This window comes from Trichosporon asahii (genome assembly GCF_000293215.1).
Source record: "Trichosporon asahii var. asahii CBS 2479 unplaced genomic scaffold scaffold00070, whole genome shotgun sequence".
Taxonomy (NCBI): domain Eukaryota; kingdom Fungi; phylum Basidiomycota; class Tremellomycetes; order Trichosporonales; family Trichosporonaceae; genus Trichosporon; species Trichosporon asahii.
In genome coordinates, this window is record NW_014040855.1 from 48,514 (window position 1) to 69,224 (window position 20,711).

A 20,711-nucleotide genomic window follows, 5' to 3' on the forward strand; every position below is an offset into this window, starting at 1 on the left:
CGGCCGGGCGTGGCGCCGGCACCTCATCGGCAGAGAGCAGGAAGGAAAGATATATCTACCCAACAGTGCTTGGCCCCGCTCGCTCTCCCCACCACACCCGCACTGACTCTTTCATACCTGACCACAATCTCTCGAGGCTCTACGAGCTGCACTCCGCCAGCCCTGTCGCCAGGCCCGCAGCCCTCGACCACCCTATACCCCAGAGACCCTCCACGGACAAGCGACCGACAGATTACGCGCGAACGCCGCCGTAACACATACGCAAACTACATCTCTCTAACCATACAGCATTGAAAAAGGAAGAAAAGATGCTGCGCAACACGATGATGAGCCTCGCCGAGTTCGAGGCATTCGTCAGGAAACGCTTTACGATGCCTGAGACCGAGGAGGAGGAAGCTACCTGGGGCATGCTGCCCGAGCAGGAGGAGAGTTTCCGGGAAGTCAAGGCGTTCCACCTGACGTCGCCGGAGGGATCACCGGATGTGCCCTCACCCGCATTCGAGTTTGACGGTGACGAGGACGAGGTGTCCGAGGTTTCGGAGTCTGACTCTGAGTCTGACTCGGGCAGCGAGACGGAGACGGAACGGGGATGCGGTGCTTACAGCGTCTCCCCGCCCGAGACGCCCCTGCACTCACCCCCGGACACACCGCAGCTCCGCGCGTTCTCCTCCCTGCCCGATGCCCCAGAGGAGGCCGTGTCGCCCCTCGACCCGGCGCCGCCATTGCCGCTGCGCATGCTGCCCCCCACGGCCCCGCCGAACAAGCCTCTTCCTCCCACACCCGTGTTGACCCCGCCGGCGATCGTCCTCCAGCGCGGGCTTCCGACACCGATCGAGGGTCCTCGTCCCTCATCTGATGGAGAGCGCGAGCTTCCTCCAACACCACCGACGCCGAGACCACCAAAGAAGCTGCCGAAGACTCCCGAGTCGCCCGAGGCCAGCGTTGAGCTCCCCGACCTCCCCATCACACCGCGAGCGAGCCCCGAGCCCCGTCTCCAGAAGCAGGACAAGATCCCGCACCTCGGCGTCACGCCGGCAACGAGACGAGCTCTGAAGCTCCGTCCGACGCGTGCTGCGCCGTCGCCACCGAACTGTCCACCTGCAGTCACGGTCCCGCTGGAGAAGCCCGTCGGCCGCGCTGCCACTCTGATCCAGCGCGTCCCCAGTCTGAGCAAACTGACTGGACCCCGTGCTCCGCGCACCCCTCTCAGGTCGAACACGACTCAGCTCACGCAGCGCAATCCTTCCACTTCGCGGGGGACGCGGCCCACTGCCCCTCTCCTCACCATCCCTAACTTTGGGCACCTGGGCTCGCACCTCATGCTTTCTCCTCTGTCGCCTCTGGCAGGTGAGAGCCCCACGACACCGAAGGCGGAGGAGAAGACCCCGACAGCGTGTGTCTCGTCGTGGGAACGCGCGAGCCTGGCAGCCTTCTACCGCTCGGCGAGTCCCGCCCCGACTATCCTGCACTACCGCCGCCCAGCCGATTGGGTGTCCCCAATCACAGGGACGGCGCACCAGTGGCCGCTGAACCACAAGCGCTCAGCCTCCGCCCCTGAGCAGAGGCGGCATTCCTCGCCCACCACTCCTGTGGAGGAGACGCCGACGAGTCTCTGGAACCCGCCGCCTGTCGTGCGCACACCAAGCAGTTCCCACCGCGAGGCGAGCGTGCACATGTCCCGCTCGTCGTCCCACGACTCGGGCAGCGTCGGACTCACGTCTGATGCTGGCTCCGACTCCGAGTCGGAATGGGACGCCTCCTCCGACGCCGCGTCAGACCGGAGCCGCCGCTGCTCCACGATCCTGGGCAAGGTCGAGTTCGATGTGGGCCGAGACGAGGTTGCGCTCGTCACTGGTCTGACGGCGCAGCAGCAGCAGGCGCTCGAGGACACGCTCGACGAGGCCCTCATCGAGATGCTCCAGGACACGGTGCGCGAGATGCTCGAGTGCCGATCCGAGACGCTCGATGTCATGAAGGCTGCGGCTATCGTTCCCTCCCGCGCGGCACCTTCGCCTCCTCTCCCGCCGCCATACTCGCCGGCCGATGTGCCGAACCCCATCCCCGCCATTGTTACGAGTGCGCCGCCACAGCTTCCCCTCCCTCCGGTCCCCGAGAAAAACCCGCTGCGATGGGAGGATGTCCGCATCGGCGACGACTACATGAGCAGCAACTCCAGCCTTGTGAGCGGCGAGAGCCCAGCGAAAAGCATCACTATCCACGAGGTCGACCTCGACTCGCCGACTGCTGTTGATCTTTCGACGCCAGTCAACCGCTTCTCGCTCCCGCTCTGGCGCAAGGTCAGCGAGGAGTGTACCTGGGACGAGCTTGAGGCTGAGTGGCGCGCACGCGATAGCGCGTACTCGCCTAACAAGAGACTGGACCAGCGGCCGCGAGGACCTCGGTCTCCCAGGAGCTCAAGACAGCCCAGAACACCGAGACAGCAGGGCGCCTGCCAGTCGTTCGCCCTGTGAGCCAACGCCAAAAACAGACATTGCATCCGAATTCCAGCCCGCCCAAACGCCACATGAGAAACGAACATTGACACCTACACAACCTCTAACATCTGTTTGTACTCCATAGTCACTATCACTAGCAATCCCCGTAACCCAGCGCATTCGATGCATCTGTACTCTTCACTCCGGCTTGGCATAACGGCACTGCACAGCTCTGCACAACACGAAATACACAGTGACGTCGAAAAGTGGCTCCGCACTTTCGGACTGAATGGGTTCGTTGGGTCACTTGACCGTTATCGTCGGATCCGGTAGCTCGGATGTCACTGTCGCTCGGGTCTGGACGATTGATATGTGCGATTTGGCGACGTTCCGTGCGGTTTAGTGAGCCTTCGATCAATCGACCACGGATCCGCAGCTACGGACGTTGTTCGGTGAAGCTATAATCAAGGAATGCATTGCGTACGATCGGTGCCAAAGTCATGAGGATACCGTGAGCTCCCCCGGTCAGTCCCTCAGCCCATAGCGTATATATCATGGGCGACGGCCAAGCTCCACCCATCTGCTGCTCTTCGAGCCATTGTCTACTGCTCTCCCCGACACCCCAACAATCGCACGGCCTCACACGTATCACTAGTGAAAGACATGTTCGCCCTTGTGACAGTCTTGGCGCTCCTGTTCCTGGGTGCCGCGAAAGCAGACTACCGTCTCAAGTGGCGACACGCGCCCGCCGGAGACTCCAAGAGGTTCATCGCCGGGTGCGATGCGCAGGGGCAGAGCGGGGTTGGCGCTCCGTACTCGCTTGTAACGAACTACCACGGCTGTTACAAAGATTTCCGCGGTGGGCAAACCGTGACCGACAAGCTCGGGCCGATCTACTGGGGAGGCTTCTACCACTATCTTGCGAGGTGCATGGACGCAGGTGAAGGTGAGTCACACTTTGAGAACAGCGCCCGAGCAGATGGAAAAGCGATCGCTGATACTGGCAAAAGAAGCTGCGCTTGGCGCCCGCCCCACAGTGCAGGATTGCGTCGACAAGAAACAGTCCCAGCAGTGGGTCATCCACTCTAACGGTCAGGTCGAGCTCGGCTGCTCCGGCTTCTGTCTCGATATCATGGACGGCGGGAACCAGATTCAGCTCTGGGACTGCGTCGCTGGAAATAAGAACCAGGAGTTTGACGTCGTACAGGTGGGAGGCTCGGGGTGAGCAGCATAAGCGGCAGCGACATGCTACTGGATGTAATTCGCCCCTAGCAAGCAGTAATTCTGCCAATCGTCGATAGCGCGAGCCGCGGCGGACATCGCCGCGATGGACTCTGACTTATGCATATACGTTACGATGAGCTCTGAACGTGGCGTTAGTAGCCTCGTGTGCCACCACTGAATAGCGATTGACTTGCGCACAGTGCCGTCTGCCCGGCATTGGGGCCGATTCGAGGCGCGCCCGGGCGTTGCGGCCATCGCCTGCTGGCCGTGTGCCACAGTCCCCCTGCAAAAGCTTGTGTTGCGGGTCCCGTCCGAGGCGGCAGAGGCACTAATGAGTGCCAGGAGGGCTAGAATGAGGGACGGCGAACACATGATTGCCGTCCCTTGCGGTCTTCTGAGCATCGCCGAACTCAGAACGGGCGGGCATCGCTGATGACCGCTGTGGGTTGCCCGCAAGCGAGCAGGTGTGCCACAACACACTGCTACACATATAAAGCGGGTGCTGCCGCTGTGGAGTCGGGACGGGACGTCCCTTGCATCCGCAAACTCACGGAGTAAGGAGTAATACATATGATGTTGAGAGAACGTAATGCAGATGACGGTAGATGGAGTAACGCGCACCGCCCACCCGTCCGCTGAACAAGGTGCAATCCCAACACCGCCACAGCGCCGTGCCTATGACAAGCTCTCCATCTGCACCGCTCGTTGGGTCATACATCGCATACTCACGTTGAAACACGCTTCGATGCCGTTCGGCGCACAGTCACATGCACGGGGTCGAATATGACGGTACGGCATGCGATGCGTTGCAGCGTGGTTTCATGTCTCGCCGACGCAGGCCGACACCGGCGAGGAGCGAGGTACGAGAGAGCGGTGACTCACTCGACACTAGTGCACCGGACACTCGCGCTCGTCATCCGAGACTTATCCGAACTCTGACCGACGGAAGAGTCTAAATTATGTAGAAGTCAAAGTGGAAGGCTAAAGTACAGTGTCATGCATGTAGAGTATGATATGATGCAGATGAGATTCAGGCAACGGAGTGATGGCTCTCAAGTGTCGCCTTGACTCTCTGGAGTGCACGGTCGACCATTCCTTCTTCCTCCTTCGTCGAGAGACTCGAAATGAGGCTGCCAGCCAGAGTATCTCCAGCTCCAGTTGTGTTCAGCACACCCTCGACGACCGGCGCAGGATAGTGGCGGATATTGAGCCACTGTCCCTTGTGCTTTCCATGCTCAATCCTCTGGCTGACTCCCTTTGCGTCCCTCTTGTCCTGGAATCGGAGAGAAAGGACGCCGCCGGCACCCGCCTTCAGCCACACGTTGTCCATGAACGGGGTGAGACCGACCACTTTTCGGATCGCGCCGGTTTGCCCTACCCAGTCGACGGAACGGAACCGTGACTCAACGGCCGCGCGGAACTCTGCTCCCAGATTCAGAGCGTTTACCGCCTCCCATGCCGCTTCTCCCGCTGGTGTGTCGTCCAGCGCCGGTTCGAGGGCTGAGTGCAAAGCGTCCAGCTCGGCAAGGTTCGGAGCGAAGTGTGTGAGCCCGCCGTTCAGCAGGCCAGGGAGAAGGCGTGGCGTCTTCGCGACAGAGGTCGGGTCGCAGAATGTGCGGAGATTGCGCTCGGCACAGGTCTGAAGCAGAGCTGCGACCGAGGACGACGACAAGTTAAGGTCAAATACGACCAGCTCGGCAGTTGACGGGAGCGATGCAGCAATGTCCGAGGCGGAGAGCGTCTCCACGATGCTCATATCCGCAACGCCATGGCTCAGCTCGCCAGCCGAGAGGAAGAGGACGCAGCTTGCGGTCCTACCCTCGCGCGGGAGAAGACCGTCGGTGCGCAGAGCGCCGTCCGCCATCTCGCTCTTCAGCACTGCGGCAAGCCCATCTGTTCCGACGGGAGAGACGAGCTGCACTGCATTGTCAGGGAGGAGAGCTTGTGCCGCTCGCGCGAGGTTGCGACCGACTCCTCCAGCAGTGAGCTGCACGCTTCCGGGCGAAGTGCTGCCGGGATGATCCAGAGCCGTGCTCGCCGTAATGTCGACAGCGGCCGAGCCGAAGACGACGACACTCGGGTCTGGGAGAACCGGGGCCTGCTGTGAGTCGGGTGAGTCGGGTAAGTCGGGGATCTGAGCGAGAGATTCCAGTTGTCGCTTCGGCGAAGAACTAGCCGGCTGAGCCCCAGGAGAGGGGAAGTACGCAGACGAGGATGCATTCTGCGCCTTCTGGAAATCTTGCTCGCGCTGCGCCCAGATCTCGCGCACAAGCTGTGCGCCGACATGCGCGTTGTTTTGAATCAGAGCGATGTCTGTCGTCAGCTCGCGACGAACCTTTGCCAGCTCGTATGCCAGACTCACTGAGCTCAAGCGCCGTCCCGCCCGTGAGTTCGCCTACACGCTTCAGCAGCCATGGGGTGACTTCCTTGCCGCGCTTGTCGATACCCTGCTCGACGCTCTCGCGGACAGCCTGCTCGACGGCGCGCTGCACCTCCTCTCCGCGCTGCGCGTATTCCTGAGGAATCGGAACGCCGACGAGAGTCGCCTGCGGTGATGGCAGGGTCAGATTGGTCTGAACAACCTGAGCTGCCTCACGGATGTCCTTGAAGTGCCACGGCGCTACTTCGCCGGAAGACGGGGAATAGAAAGCTGGGAAGTCGCCGCTCTTCTCGCTGAGCGCGGCAACACATACGCCTTGCGTCTCGAGGTATTCCAGCGTGCGAGGGATGTCGAGGATGCTCTTGGCTCCGGCGCACACGACACTCATCGGCGTACGGCCAAGCTCAACCAGATCGGCAGAAACGTCCATGCTGTTTTCAGCGCCGCGATGTACGCCGCCGATACCGCCAGTGACGAAGTGCTGGATACCGACGGAGTTCGCAAGGATCATCGTGCCAGCTACAGTCGTTCCGCCATAGCGCTTCAGGCAGAGGGCAGCGCCCAGATCCCGCCGGGACACCTTGCAGCTCTCCGTGCGAGGGGCGTTCGCGAGCTCCTCAAGCTGCGCGTCCGACAGGCCGACCTGCACTTTGCCGTCCATCAGAGCAATCGTCGCGGGAACGACGCCGTGCCCCCGGATAATCGTCTCGAGCGACGCAGCAGTTTCCGCATTCGCAGGATAAGGCATGCCATGCGTGATAATTGCGGACTCAAGAGCGATGATAGGTGTATCGGTATTCAGTGCGTGCTCAACTTCCTCAGACAACGAGAGGCGACCGCCCTGCTGTCAGCTCCTTCCGAAGGTTCGGCGAGCTTACCCATTTCGCCTTCGCGGCGGAGAGGCCGCTTGCATAGCGGAGATGGCGCCTATGCGCCGCGCGGCGAACTCGGACCAACATGTCGTGTGCTTGTTGTGGTCGGTCGTCGTGAGTGAGTCGTGAGTTGGTCACCGGTCGATGCTGTCATATTTGGTTCCTGGCGCTTTCCCACGGTGGTGAACGGATCCCTAGGGTGGTGCACGAATGTGGGCCGAGAGTCCGCCTTTACTACGTCTCTTATCGGCCGGCAAGCGTTGACCAGCGGGTGCTTGGCCCACCCGACAGCGTACAGCTGCAAGAGGCTGACTCCAAGAATCTGCCTTTGAGATTGTGTGGGGATCGGGCGCACTACTGCGGAGGGCAGATGACTTTACGATATCTGTCAACCACAGGCGGCGGATAAGAGGCCTTGTGAATGGTACGAAGCGCCGCTGACGCAGCAGTTGTGTGGAACTTCACACAGGAATCTATGTCACGCCTGGCGGTTAATCGTTGTCGGAAGCGACACCCAGATGGACAGCGAGGCATATAAGGGAGATATAACTGACCCATTCTAACTGCACAAACTCACGCCTGCCACCATGTCGCCCATGCCCAACGCGCTCAACATCCCCATCGTTCCCGACGTTTGCGAGGGTGCCCCTTCTCACCCGGGGAAGGATGCTGCCAAGCGGACGACTACCAAGGAAGAACACCATTTCCCGCCCGAGCAGGACGTCTGCGAAGCGACCGGCGGCAACCTGACAGCCGTGCTGACCGGTTTCAAGACGTTCGTGCTCGAGGACCGCCCCGTCCCTGTGCCGAAGGGTGACGAGATTCTTGTTCGTGTCATGGCAACTGGAATGTGAGCTTGAATTCCGCGGGATCCTGAAGCTGATGTACAGCTGCGGCACCGACTTGAATTTCTACCTCGCCAAGGGCATGCGCCCCCTGTCCAAGCCCCATGTGCTCGGGCACGAGTCGTGCGGTGTCGTGCTCGACGTCGGTCCCCAAGTCCGGAACATCAAGAGGGGCGAGCATGTTGCCATCGAGCCTGCGCTGCCGTGTCGCGTGTGCCGATACTGCAAGCAGGGTCAGTGGAAGTGAGTCTCTCCAGTTGAAAGTCCCTGTGAACTGACCCCAGCTACTGCGTGCACGACGGATACATGGCGACTCCGCCCACAGATGGCACCATGAGCCGCCTCTTCGTGTGCTCAGAGCACAACGCTGTGCCTCTTCCCGAGGGTATCTCCTGGGAAGAGTCAGGCTGCATCCAGCCTCTCGCCGTCGCTGTCCAGATTGCGCGCCGTGCTGGTGCGTTGGCGCACCAATCCGTTGCCGTTGTCGGGTGCGGACCCTTGGGTCTGCTGACTCTGGCTCTGGCCCGCGCCCATGGCGCCCGCACTCTCGTCGCGATCGACATCAACGCCTCCCGCGTCGAGTTCGTCAAGAAGTACATCCCCACGGCCAAGACCTTCGTCATGCCCACTCATGCGCCTACCCCATCTCCGAACGCCGCATCGGCAGAGCAGCTCCAGGCACACTGCATGTCTTTCGCGCAGAGTGTCGTACGTGAAGTCGGCGCGGCGCACGCGCATGGCCTCGATGTCGTCGTCGAAGCGAGCGGCGCCGAATCCGCGATCGTTACTGGCATGCACCTCCTCAGGCACGGCGGGACGTACGTCCAGGCCGGCCTCGGACGCCCGCTCACGCTCTTCCCAACTTTCGCGCTCGCCGACAAAGAGTTGACCATTCGCGGTAGTCTGAGGTACACAGCAGGCTGCTTTGAGGACGCGATCCATCTGGTTGAGAGTGGAGCTGTTGACCTAAAGATGCTAGTGACCAGGACTGTTCCTATGAGTCATGTCGAGGAGGCATTCGATGCGTTTGCGCGTGGCGACGAGATCAAGGTCGTCATCATGAACCAGGAGTAGTGGGACTTTGTATGTTACTGTGCATGCATCATCAGTCGAGGCTGCACTGGTCTGCTACATCGTAGGTGTCGGGGGGTCTCGGAGGTCAACGAACCGTAGCGTTCGGAGTAACGTTATCTTTGCTGTGCTGGCCGCCGCTCGTGACCTTCCAGCGCCGTACGTCATTCACGCCGCCGATACATATAAGGCACCAGCTCCGAGGTGGCAACTGATCTCCCACACCCATCATCACACTATGGTCACGAGTACTAGCACCGAGCACGCCGACCCATTCAAACAATGGAAGGGCGCCTCCGCCTTCGCGCACAAGAACGCCACTATCAGTTTGAAGGCTCAAAGGTTCAGCCCTCGAGGAAAGGCTGAGGAAACTACAGCCTTGATCGTGCGGCCTCCACAGTCGACGACTCTCTCAGCCAAGCTGCACGACAAGATCATAGGCCCGCCCTTCGTGTACACGCACTTCCGCTGGCTCGAGGATGGCAGGTGGAAGGCCATCAACCGCGTCGACCTGTGCACCGCATATTTCCGCCTGTGCAACGAGTACGACGGATTTCGGCAGGCGCTGCAGGGCCTCGAGCGCCTGGCGGCTGACAACGACACGGTCTCTGTTGGGAAGGACCTCGAGGGCCGTTCAAGGCTCAAAGGCGAGCTTCACGTTATTTGTGAACGGGGAGAACGACTGCTGCCCCGCCTCAAGTGGGCCGTGGGGCACCTAGCGGAGTACCTCGAGATCTTGGACCGATGCGAGGCGCACAACGTACACCCGCCGCGGAAGGGAGCTTGGGCCGTCTATCCCGACCCGGTGACCGCCGAGACTGTACGGCTCCCCGAGAAAGAGACGCACATGAGACTCTTCCGGAACGGAAACATGGACGACTTTGCCTTTCGTGCGGCCAAAGTCGTCAACAAGACCGATGCGCCGGAAGTCGTACGAGTGTTGAGGGAGGAGATCGAGCGTGTCGCCAGAGACATGCTCGAGTTCAAGGGCTGCAAGGACAGAGAAAAGGTGTGGGAGTATCTGCCAAAGAAAGGTGGTCTTCCTCCACCCAGTCTCGTGGTCTCAACGGAGCCTATAGCAGACATCAAGGGCGTCATCGAAAAGCTGGAGGCTGTCCCCGAGGCCGTGGAAGGAGAGCCCTCAGCTCCGCCGGCTTACACGCCTTGATCTGTGCTCTGGATATCGCCTCCTAACCAACCGACGCACTTAATCTCCGACGTGGTTGTACACTTCCTCACTGTTGTATGCTACCGCTGCCTGCTCCACAATGATATGTATAGTCTCGAATGGCAGTGTGCTGCACTATAACCCACTAGGGCTAGCTCAGTGGTGCGGTTTCGAATCGCTCTACGACGCTATAGTCAGTCTTGATTAGGTCTCGAATGGCAGTGTGCTGCACTAGTGTGGGCGTTAGACTTTCAGGCTAGAGTGTACAGTTTTCAGATTCCAAACCATAACCTACTAGGGCTAGCTCAGTGGTGTATCAATTTTGACGAATGCTCGAGCTCCCATCGCACAGCTCGCACCGGCGCCGACGCCCGCGCGTGCGCCCCGCCACTGCGCCCTCTCGAGTTCAGCAAGGCCACTTAGCTCAGTTGGTTAGAGCGTATGCTTAACACGCGAGTGATACGCATAAGGTCGGCGGTTCGACCCCGCCAGAGGTCATAATGTCGGTTGAAGTCGTTTTTGTTTCTCTCCTAGTCCTTCCTCGTCTTGGAGATTGGGAGGTGTGGAGGTCCCAGTGGTGCTTATGCTGAAACAACCCCTTCGCCCACCATGGAGGGGTTCATGTGGCTGACCGTCATCATGAGAAGTCCGTCCACCGCGACCTCCTCTGGCTCGCTACGCAGCTCTTTACGAATTAACGAGATTGACTCAGGAGTTGGCCGCGTGCACTCGTGGCTGCCATTGCCACAAAGATTGCCGAGGCACAAAGCACACGCGATGGAGGTGCTAAAGCATCACTCGTTACCCCATGTGGCTGTACGCTGTTCCCAGGCGTTGTGGTCCTGTGTATAAGAGGCCGCCTTCCGTAGCCCCCACTGATGTTTGCCATCTCACCATGAACGATATCATCGAACACGATGACCCCGCCAAGCTGTGGAAAAGCGCAACCGCCTTCGTGCGGAAGAAGGTGCCTTCCGGTCTGCGACCGCTATGGCTCGGGCCAGCGAAGAACGAAGCAACCGCCCACATTGTGCGCCCCCCCCGCCCCCTTCCTACGACAGTGACGGCCAAGCTTCGCAGAAAGTTCCGGGACCACCCGCCTTTCGTCTACACATCCTTCAGTTGGGAGGAGGACGGCGAATGGCGGTGCATTGGTCGCACGGAGCTGTGCTCTGCCTACCTTCGCCTGTGCGACGACTATACCGGGCTTCGTCTCTCGCTCTTGGGTCTGGAGCGTTTGTTCCGAGACAACGACATGGTCACGGTGGAAAAAGAACTAGCACTGAAGGCGCGATTCTGCAGGGAGATCGACGTCCTCCGCGCACGAGGGAGCAGGCTACTACCCCGCCTCAAGTTCGCCGTGGGCAATATGGCAGAGTTTCTAAGGGTATTGGACAGGTGTGAGGATCGCAACAGGCACCCTCCCGTAGTTGCGGGCAACTGGGCGCGATATTCTGGTCCTATCACGACGGAGAGCGTAAGGCTACCAGAGATGGAGAGGCTCAGGAAGCTATTCCGGAACGGCAATATGGAGGACTACGCCTTCCGCGCAGCAAAGATCGTGAACAACTCTCAAACGCCGGAGAGTTTGCGAATGCTGAGGAGGGAGATTGAGGCGATAGCAGTGAAAATGCTCCTGTTCAAGGAATGCGAGGACGCCGAAAATATGGTCTACAAGTACATACCCAAAAGCGAAGATTCGCCACGACCGAACCCTGGCATCAAGATGGAAGTCACTTCCGCCATCGACCGTGATTCCGCCGAGATCATAGGATCCAAGGACTCGGAAGCTGGAATGCAGACCAAGGTTTCCGGGTCATCGGCCCCTCCAGCCTATCATCCATGAGTTGCGAGCATCATTCCGGCAGTCGAACGAGCATCTGTGATCGCTGAGGTGCTGGGCACCGTGCCCATCAATCGGTTTTGTTCGGGCCTCCGATCGACCATCCGCTCAATCCCCTACCCTCGCACCTGTCCCCTGCGCACCGCCACCACCTAGCTACGCCCTATGACGTTGGTGATAGAGGAAGACTGCGTGAAACACAAAGCAGTTTTGCTGGCTCCCGCAGCCAACGCAGTGTGCGATCCGCCCGCGCCGCGATCCGCTGTCAGCCGCGTCAACCGGAAGACACTCGCATGTCCGCAGATCCGCAGCCTTCTCTAATTCTTCCATTCCTTCGACCCCGAGCTTCGCCAACTCTGTACGACTGTACGACTGTAAGCTCAATTGCAAAATCTATAAGCCCCATACTCTGCAATCGTTGTCGGGTCCCTTTGCCACCCACGGATTGTAGCATATCTACCTAAGTTGGCCATGAACACTGGTGCTGCCCGCTACACACAGGTCTTGCTTACTACTGGATGCCTGCGCGTTTTGCCCGAGCACATTTTCAGTCCTCTGTCCGTTTGCATGCCGTCAGTCTGCACATTCGCCTGTTTTGCCGTTTGCCCGTATTCGATCTTCGCCCTTTTGCGCGTCAGCCGGACTAAATTAAACGACTCCTTGAACCTCCATCTGACTCCGCCTCTGCGCGACTGCGATGTGCGAGGCTGCCAGCCCAAGAGATCGCTCGCGACGAAGCAAGAGGTAATGACCCCGTGCTGGATGCTGGATGCACCGCTTGCGCGCTTGCGTGTGTGCTGTGTCATGTCTTATCAGCTTGCTTGACGTCTTCAACGCCCCAATCGCCTCATGGACAAGCCGCGGGGCGCTGTACGGCTGAGTCAAGACCATGCCGCAGCCTTTACCACATTCCCACAGCGACCCACCATGCGGCGCTTCTGCTTGATACATGGGCCCTGCCGCTGCGCTTAATGGCGTTACCGTTTGGAGACAGTCACGTTTCTCAACTTGCCAGCTGGGCGGGGTGCCACCGCCCTCCCATATAGAAGCACAAGTCGAGTATCGAAATGAAACTCGTTTGTTGATGAACCTCACATCTGTCATGGCAAGAGCTAACGTAGTGTGCGGTCCTCGGATAGGGAAGAGATCTTCAAATTCTGCAAGCAACATTGGTTAGTGACAACATTGGTTAGTGAAGGCGCGGTAGGCTTTAGCGTCTGTTGGATACGGTGGCGCTCGACACTGCGAGGTGACACTGTGTTCCACCTGCGAGTCTGCGATGCTGCGCGCTCTCGAGCCTCTTGGCCTCTCACCACAGCATATCACGTCTGCGGATCCGCACCCCTCCTTGTTCGTCTGCTCTAACGCCTGCGGGTGTGCTCTGTTGCCCCGCTGTATCCCCTGCTCTCGCGCGCCCCGCTCCTCAGATTATTGGGATGGTCTGCGCATCTGCGATGCGCACAAAAGGGATCCAACCGATGGAATGCACTAACCGGCAACCCCTCAGGCGGTTAAGACACTCGAGATGCGCAGTGATAGCTCCTGCTCTCAGACGCCAGTTCCAGTCGCCGCGTAAGCCAGATAGAAGCTGCCAACCTCACGCTCAATGTCTCGAATTCTCTCGCTGTTGAACTTTCTTCCTTCGCATCTTTGTCAACTCGTCCCCGTCCTCCCAATTGCAACTCTAGCATAACCCATTCATGGCTGCGCCCACGACCACCGATCAGGGGGTCTCGGACTCGATCGAGCTGAGTTCCATGAGTAACAACACTCCCGCACCAACTCCTGCGGCCTCAAGTTCTACCACCCGTGAGGTCGAAGACGATCGTGAGCGCGGTCCTTGGCAGCGTCTGGCGGCTCGTTTGAAGAAATTGCTACCTAAGTCTCAGCGCGTGAGACGATGGCTAAGCCACGTGTCCTGTGGTGGTGAGTGCTTCATGTAATCCACACTCTGACTGTAGTTGTCACGCAGTTCTCTTTTGTCGCCATCTCGATCGTCATCATCAGCGTCGTGCCAGCGGCGAAGCCAGTGTAAGTCAGGCTACCTCCTCAACACCCGCTTCCCGTTCTGAGAGTAGCCGCTAACTCTCAGCATCACCATTACCATCGCCGTTGTCGCCCTCAAAGCACTGCGCGAAGCCCTCCGTTCGATTTCCGACAACGCTGACGTACCAATACACAACCGTACGTAGCAAGTATCGGTCTATCGCATCGCCCTTTGGCATCAGATCCCTCAGCAGCTCCAAGCCCCCCCTCAAGGCCAGGAAGATGGCCGCGTTCCCCACCCTACAACTCCTGCTCCGCCCCCGGACGCGCCTCCTTCCCACCCATCATCGACCGCCTCCGTCTCGGTCTGAACACTGCGGGACCTCCTCCACTCCTCCTCTCCTCCTCTCCTCCAACTTCCCAACTCTCCTGAGCCTTAGTGCGACAGTGCACCGTGTACCACTATGTCCGTCTTCCCCAACCCACTCCCTTTCTCGGGCCACCTGAGACCAGGTCCTCCTGCAGTAGCATAATAAGCAGCCCCCGAATCGCTCAATTCAGTAGATGGCCATAAGACACCTGTTACATGTAATAGTGACAATCTTGAATCAGCTTCTCATGTGAAGCAGCCTGTGGAAACTAGACTAAACCGCAAAACAGACCCAAAGCAGTCGATCAGCTCACGGCGGCCAGGCCGAGAGGCCAAACTGACAATCCAACATCCCAACATGAGCGACGTCTATTTCCCCCGCGTGAATATCACGTGATTATCCCAAACCACCCCCATCGGCGGAACCAGACCAGGCATTGGGTGGATCGGGGGAACTGTGCCCGCTCCAGCCCGCTCCAGCTTCACAGATGGTCCGCTCCCTGCCCGATGACGGAGGGAGGGGCCGCCCACCCTTGCACGTCCAACCGCTGATCGCGGTTGATCCAAGACTCGCTCGTGCATGGGTGCATGTGTTGTATGCATAGACACACGCTCTTCGCGATCGCTTCGATCAGCCGTGAGCTCGCTTCTCGCCTGCGATATTGCCTCATGCTGCTCGCTGCAGTCTTGCCAGAGCTCACGCCCAGCTCATGAGATGAAGGCTCGACTCTCTCACTTTCGTCTGTTGATGCCCTACTCCCGAGCTCACTCCCGCGCTCGTTCGTGCGTTGCTTTGTGCCAATGTATACATCTTGGTATTTGGTTCTCTACAGTTTCTTACTACTTAACCTAAGACTAGAAAACTATGCCCACTAAGCACCGTCCTCGGCATCGTCTTCCTCGACGTCGCTCTCGTTGGCCGTCTTGGGCTTGGAGGGGTCGCGAGGCTTGTGGGGCCTGTTGCCCGAGACCGAGATGCGGCGGGCGGGGTTGGAGGGGAAGAGGGCGGGGAGGCTGCTGACGTCCTTGGCGTTGGGCTTGAAGCCGGCCTTGTCGCCCTTAGCGCTCTCGACCCAGTAGAGGAGCGCCTCGAGGACGGTGGGATCCTTCGAGTCGTACTTCATGATGGGCGAGGTCCAGCCGTGAGTCATGTCGTCGTTGAAGCAGCCAAAGATCCACTTCTGCCAGTCGGTGAGGACCCACCAGCGCGTGTCGAGACGCTTGCACGCACCCCACGTGCGCGACCAGTACCACGACGCCTTGCTCTTCGTGTTGTAGTTGTACGGGCCGGTGACGACAAACTCCTTCCAGTCCTCGTCGGTGAGGGCGCGCGAGTTGGTCGTGCGGACGACGAGCGAAATCTTCTCGCCCTTGTCGCCCTTGACGAGCAGGTGCTCACCAGAGCCCATGGGCGACTTGGAGTAGCGCCAGAACCACGCCTTCGAGTCGTCGCGCGGGACGGCGGCAACCTCGTCCTCACCGCCGTCAGACTCGTAGCCGGCGGCATCGATGCGGCGCGGGAGGTTGCAGCCCGTGGGGCCGGACTCGTACGCGGTGAGGACAGACGAAACGCACTTGAGAGGAAGGGTCGTCAGGGCTGCGGACGTGCGTCAGCAAATCGCATCGCGGGGTTGCACCACCGTGGCTTGAGGGGCTCGCCGACTCTAGCCGCATATCCCATGCCGGGCGCCAGCGAATGGGAGCTCGCTGCTGCACGGCCGTTCATGAGGACTGTCGTCATGGCAATCGCTCCAGCCGGCTGGGCTGCGAGTGCGAGGGAACATGCTGGGAGGGGAGTGACGGGGCGCACTGACGCCCCCCACCATGCCTCTTCCCCCCAGCCATCGCTCCCAGCTCGCAGACTTCCCAGCGCTCGAGTCTACCACCGTGCGCTGATGCGCTGCCTTCCGTGCGATGCAGAGAAGCGTACTCACCCTTCTGGAGGTCACCCTGGTCGGTGATGGGGTTGGGGAGCTCGGACTGGACCTGGACGAACTTGGGGTACTTGTGGTACGGGTCGGTGGTGAGGGGCTCCTTGGGAAGCTGGTCGATGACTGATGGTCAGCTGGCTGCTGTTTTTCTCGCTATGCCTCGCTTTCTCTCGGGAGCCGTGTGATTGCCGAGGTGGGGCTCGCCCAGCTCCCGGTGAGGGCGCGGAACCTCAACAACTATGCCGCCGAGGCCATCGGGTCGGCGACAGCCGTACCAGCAGGCTTCAAACCACGCTCGCTGCGCGCTGCGATGCGGGGAAGGCGAAATGAGTCACTCACACTTCTTGACGTCCTGGCCGAAGTTGTCAATGACCTCGACACCCTTGAGGTTGCCGTCCCACGAGACACGAGGGCCGGTACCGCCCGTTCCCGGGGGGTACTTCTCGTGGATGTGGGGAAGCTGGAAGGAGAGGTACTTGCGAACGTCGAGGGGAGGCTGGGGCATGATGGATGATTGACTGAGGGAAAAGAGGGAAGATGAGGAATGGTGAGTGACGAGGCAAGTTATAGGAGGTGTGGGCCGTGTGGGAGTGCAGCCTGGAGCCGGGTGCGGGGGAAGGCAGCCAGCTAGCCTGGGCTGGGCGGGGGAAGATACGGTCGGTCGGGCGGTCGGTCAGTCCGGCGGATTGGTTGGTCGATTGGGCCCACAGGCACATGCGTAACACCTCTGTACAGCAGCATCTCGACGGCTGCTTGATTAGCGTCCAACGTGTCCAGTGATTGGCCGCGCGTGTCACTGCTACTCACGGCAGGCACACCGCCAGAGTGATGCAGCCGCAGCACCCGTCACTTGTATCAGCACCTGCAACGTGCCGGAGCCAGTGTGCCGGCGCGCGTGGGCGGGCGGGCACGGCGGGCGTTAGCGAGCGTCGACTCGACCCGACGTGTTCCTTCCTTCTTTTGCTCGCCGCGCTCCCCCGCATCGCTGGGCGCTGTCCGTCCCGGACCTGTCGACCTGCGGACCTGAGACTGGTGCCTCGCCGACCCTCGCTGCTAGCGATGCTGTTGGCTGCATGAGCATCTGCGGGCTGATCGGGCTGAACTGGCTGAATAAGGCTGCCCAGTATATCCACGCCGGCGGCACGGTGGTTGCGCCCTAGGCCCTAGGGCTGGGATGCACAGACGAGATGCGCCCAGCTAGCCAGCTAGCGGCTTGCGGCTGGCGTCGTAGCTGGCGTTGGGCCCTGCCGAGAATCCCCGTCCATCACCAAGGCTCATCAAGCACGCCTCGCTGGAGCCTGGCTGCCTGGCTAAGCTGGCTGGCGTCCCTTTCATTTCTGCCCCTGAGGGGCAATTACACGACACGTTTGGAGGGGCCCGCAGGCTCGCCAAAACCTTTCTGCCCTCAGACGTCATGGCGATCATGTCCAGCGGAGACCCCGCTTCCTCTTTGGGGTATCTGCCCTCCAGAACAAGCTCCCCCACCCTGCAGCCTCGACTAACTCGCTTATCTGTCCTTCTGCGCATGACAATTGGTCCGCATCAAGGCCCGCTCACCCCCGCACAACCACCATTCCTCTTGCGTTCCTACCGCACAGAGCTAGCTGAGCTGGACGTTACTCAGCGATGCATTCGTACCCTGCAAACCCTGCACTCCCCCGCGCGCCCCCGCATTGCCTGATGTTCTTGCTGCTGATTCTGCTTGGCTATCCAAACGCCATCCGGATCTACACTCGCGCATATGCAGATTCCTCTAGCCGGTCCACATTGCTGGACATGCGGGCGGGGCATATGGGCGCTCTCCGGCACAAGCGGCCGTCACACCCGGTCTGCTGCAGCCCCGCTCGGCACATGTCGCTTCTGTTCGGCACCTACGTACCTGCTCCCCTTAGCACAGAAATGTCTATCCATCTCATGCTGTATGCGGTCACGCTGATATATGTACACTGAAACGCCTTTCCTAATCTACATGGTCTTCTCCTCGTCTAGAACCCAAAGTCGGACTGGTTTGCACCAACAGCGCCGCCGACACGGAGCTCGCTCCCGCCCTCGGCCATCTTGCCCGCGGGCTCCTTCTGCTTCTCCTTCGCCTCGATTGAACGCACCTGCTGTGCAATGTCAGTTTCGTCCGATGAAGATAACTCACCTTCTGCAGCCACTTGGGGTTCAGGCCCAGCTGCTGGTCCGCACGTGTCAGCTCGGCCAGGAGACTGCTGGCGACAGCCTGTGCGTCCGCCAGGCGCTTCATAGCCGCTGGCGAATCGTAGTCGTCGTCGTCCTCAAAGGTGACAATCTCGGGCGAGCCGGTCACGGACGCGCGGATCTCGCCAGTCGCAATCATGCGTCCGATCACGTCCTTGACCGCGGCGGCGCCAGCGGCGTCACCGAGTCCCACCTTGCGCGCTAAATCTGAGAGTGCTATTCTCGAGTACGTCGGGCGCAATGTCAGAATGCGGCGCTTCGGGATCGACTCCAGGATCTGCTGCACGAGTCCGTAGTTGGCGTCCTGGGAATAAGCTTGAGGACAACGCAGGGGCTGAACATACCTGGGTGAAGGTGGACTTCTTCGTCTGCACGATCTTCTGCACGTCCTTCCACTCCTGAGCCTCGAACGCCTTCGCCAGGTCCTTGTAGTCCTTGATCGTCTTCTCCAGCATGCGGTTCACGGCGGGCGAGGTGTCCTTGGGCAGGTGAAGCCACTTGCCCGTATTCAGCAGCTCACACAGAATCGCGCGCTTGACGCACGCCAGCTGAATCGCGGACGCAACGACGGTAGGAGCAGCAGCGGCCTGTCGTTAATGGGAGTCTGGGCAAAGCGACGCACGAAAGAGAACATCTGAGCGGCGAGGGCGTAGTCCTCGTTCGCAGCCGCCACAAGACCCGCATGGTGGTGATACGTAAGCACATCAAGGTAGGATGTTCCCTGATCCGTCAGCTGGCTTGTCAAGCAATCGAACTCACCTCGTCAACAGACAGATATGGCAGGGTGACGGTCGGATACGGCGGCTGAAGCTGACGAGTGATGAGGCAGGCCTAACAGTCAGCGATTTTCACTATTCTTCCTTACCTCTAGGAGTGCAGCGTGAACACCGTTAAACTTGCGAGGTGACGACGCAGAGGTGCCCATCAGAAGCTCATGCAGGTACGGGACCGAGTCGGACACCTGGATGATCAGCTTGGTGGACGGTATCAGAAGCTACTAACCCTGTTTGCTTTCTTCGCAGCTCGAAGTAGAGCCCAGGCAAACTCAGAGACTGCCGTCAGTTGAGCTTAAGACGCCCTACGCACCAAGAGGAAGGCACATAGCCAGTTGCCGCTTGTCAGATACGCCAATCAACCGCAATGCCAACGTCACATCTTCCTCCGACGCCGCAGAGCCCGAATTGAGCTTCGCCAGGATGCGAGCGGTACTGCATGGTCAGCAGCTAATTGGAAGAGCAGTTAAGAATCGACTTACACGATGCTCGTGTACGCCAAAGACAACGCTCCCAGAGCGCTGTCAGAGGTGTCGAGCTCGACGCCGTCGAGCGCCAGCAAGTCCGGCCCTCCGTGCTCGTTGCGCAGCTTCGTGAGCGTCATGAGAATAGGAACGAGCTTCTCCTCGATGTCGATGGGAGTGATCGTTGTCATCATGAGACCATGGAGTTCCTCAACGGTCGAGGGGACGTTGACTGAGTCCTGCTGCGCCTGCTGGCTCTGGTTGGAGCCACCAGCAACGTTAGCCGGCGCGCCGAGCTCAGCAGCAGTGGGGAAGGCGGCATGGGTTGGAGGGGGAGAGTTCGGAGGAGGCGTCTGGGCCGAAGGACCAGCAGTTGGCGGTGGGTTCGCCATCTTGCCGTGTCGAGTTCGTGAGCCGTCGATGCGGATTTGTTGTTGCGCGGTGACGTTGTGGAACGGTCGGTCGAGCTGACGACACTGGTAAGGGGGAGGGCGAGATAGGGAATCAACCTCACTCAGTCAACGACCATGACTCCTTCGTCTCCTGAAGATCTCATCGCGCACTGCAGCTTGCGTCCAGCGAGGTTGACTGGACTGGGGCGCAACATACTGCACGTGAGGCCAAGAGCATGTATATGGAATGAAAGCGCGTCAACTTGGTGTCTTCACGAATTCTCGAATGACCAAGTTGCGGCGTCCGACCCCGGCGGAGACCGACGTGCGAGAACGGAAGCGATCGTGAGTGAGTTGACAGGTCCGGGACAGGCCCGGGCTCGGCGGAGTCGGACTACTGATAACCTGACCATCATTCGTATAGGATACGTTCCAGCGATGATGGCCGAGATCCTCCCTGCAGCTACGCATCAGCATTGATGACCGACATACTCCCCGTGATGGTCCAGCTGACCAGCAGCGCATCTTGACATTCCGTATCCCGAGGGTGATCGGCTAAGAAGCCAGCCCCTGGTCTCCCCCAAGCTGGACTCCTGGTATGCATCAACGCCGTATTCCGACGGAAGTCGCAGCGAGCATGTACAACGACAGTGCTGATGCTGGGCAGGGCAGGCGGGAGGCCTGGGCGAGAGGCGTCGGGCCCCGCCAGCACAGTGCGGGAAGCGGAACTCGCCGCCGGACTCACGGCCGCGGAC

The 20,711-nt window shown here is 60.0% G+C and overlaps 9 protein-coding genes and 1 non-coding gene across 10 annotated transcripts; 7 read left to right on the forward strand and 3 right to left on the reverse strand.

Moving 5' to 3' along the window:
- Positions 1–323: 323 nt before the first annotated feature.
- On the forward strand, positions 324–2,471 carry A1Q1_03826 (alpha-galactosidase; the record flags this gene model as incomplete). The annotated part of the gene is made up of 1 exon (XM_014322251.1): positions 324–2,471. The coding sequence occupies one exon, from the start codon at positions 324–326 to the stop codon at positions 2,469–2,471; it is 2,148 nt and encodes a 715-aa protein (XP_014177726.1).
- A 627-nt stretch (positions 2,472–3,098) lies between these two features.
- A1Q1_03827 (carbohydrate-binding module family 13 protein/putative endo-1,3-beta-glucanase) lies at positions 3,099–3,660 on the forward strand (the record flags this gene model as incomplete). The annotated part of the gene is made up of 2 exons (XM_014322252.1): positions 3,099–3,381; positions 3,446–3,660. The coding sequence occupies 2 exons, from the start codon at positions 3,099–3,101 to the stop codon at positions 3,658–3,660; spliced, it is 498 nt and encodes a 165-aa protein (XP_014177727.1).
- A 1,029-nt stretch (positions 3,661–4,689) lies between these two features.
- A1Q1_03828 (uncharacterized protein) lies at positions 4,690–6,787 on the reverse strand (the record flags this gene model as incomplete). The annotated part of the gene is made up of 2 exons (XM_014322253.1): positions 4,690–5,972; positions 6,022–6,787. 2 exons carry the CDS (start codon positions 6,785–6,787, stop codon positions 4,690–4,692), a joined length of 2,049 nt encoding a protein of 682 aa, XP_014177728.1.
- Positions 6,788–7,498: 711 nt separating this feature from the next.
- A1Q1_03829 (uncharacterized protein) lies at positions 7,499–8,830 on the forward strand (the record flags this gene model as incomplete). The annotated part of the gene is made up of 3 exons (XM_014322254.1): positions 7,499–7,761; positions 7,802–7,999; positions 8,041–8,830. 3 exons carry the CDS (start codon positions 7,499–7,501, stop codon positions 8,828–8,830), a joined length of 1,251 nt encoding a protein of 416 aa, XP_014177729.1.
- A 235-nt stretch (positions 8,831–9,065) lies between these two features.
- Positions 9,066–9,995, forward strand: A1Q1_03830 (uncharacterized protein; the record flags this gene model as incomplete). The annotated part of the gene is made up of 1 exon (XM_014322255.1): positions 9,066–9,995. One exon carries the CDS (start codon positions 9,066–9,068, stop codon positions 9,993–9,995), a length of 930 nt encoding a protein of 309 aa, XP_014177730.1.
- A 413-nt stretch (positions 9,996–10,408) lies between these two features.
- On the forward strand, positions 10,409–10,493 carry A1Q1_t469. The gene has a single exon. It is a non-coding gene; the product is annotated as a tRNA-Val (tRNA).
- Positions 10,494–10,890: 397 nt separating this feature from the next.
- A1Q1_03831 (uncharacterized protein) lies at positions 10,891–11,841 on the forward strand (the record flags this gene model as incomplete). The annotated part of the gene is made up of 1 exon (XM_014322256.1): positions 10,891–11,841. The coding sequence occupies one exon, from the start codon at positions 10,891–10,893 to the stop codon at positions 11,839–11,841; it is 951 nt and encodes a 316-aa protein (XP_014177731.1).
- Positions 11,842–13,538: 1,697 nt separating this feature from the next.
- Positions 13,539–14,195, forward strand: A1Q1_03832 (uncharacterized protein; the record flags this gene model as incomplete). Its single annotated transcript, XM_014322257.1, has 4 exons — positions 13,539–13,730; positions 13,811–13,869; positions 13,931–14,022; positions 14,086–14,195. The coding sequence occupies 4 exons, from the start codon at positions 13,539–13,541 to the stop codon at positions 14,193–14,195; spliced, it is 453 nt and encodes a 150-aa protein (XP_014177732.1).
- An 871-nt stretch (positions 14,196–15,066) lies between these two features.
- Positions 15,067–16,630, reverse strand: A1Q1_03833 (uncharacterized protein; the record flags this gene model as incomplete). Its single annotated transcript, XM_014322258.1, has 3 exons — positions 15,067–15,791; positions 16,129–16,248; positions 16,465–16,630. 3 exons carry the CDS (start codon positions 16,628–16,630, stop codon positions 15,067–15,069), a joined length of 1,011 nt encoding a protein of 336 aa, XP_014177733.1.
- Positions 16,631–18,110: 1,480 nt separating this feature from the next.
- Positions 18,111–19,956, reverse strand: A1Q1_03834 (uncharacterized protein; the record flags this gene model as incomplete). The annotated part of the gene is made up of 9 exons (XM_014322259.1): positions 18,111–18,230; positions 18,272–18,631; positions 18,672–18,824; positions 18,950–19,048; positions 19,087–19,137; positions 19,193–19,288; positions 19,330–19,349; positions 19,414–19,535; positions 19,583–19,956. The coding sequence occupies 9 exons, from the start codon at positions 19,954–19,956 to the stop codon at positions 18,111–18,113; spliced, it is 1,395 nt and encodes a 464-aa protein (XP_014177734.1).
- Positions 19,957–20,711: the final 755 nt, after the last annotated feature.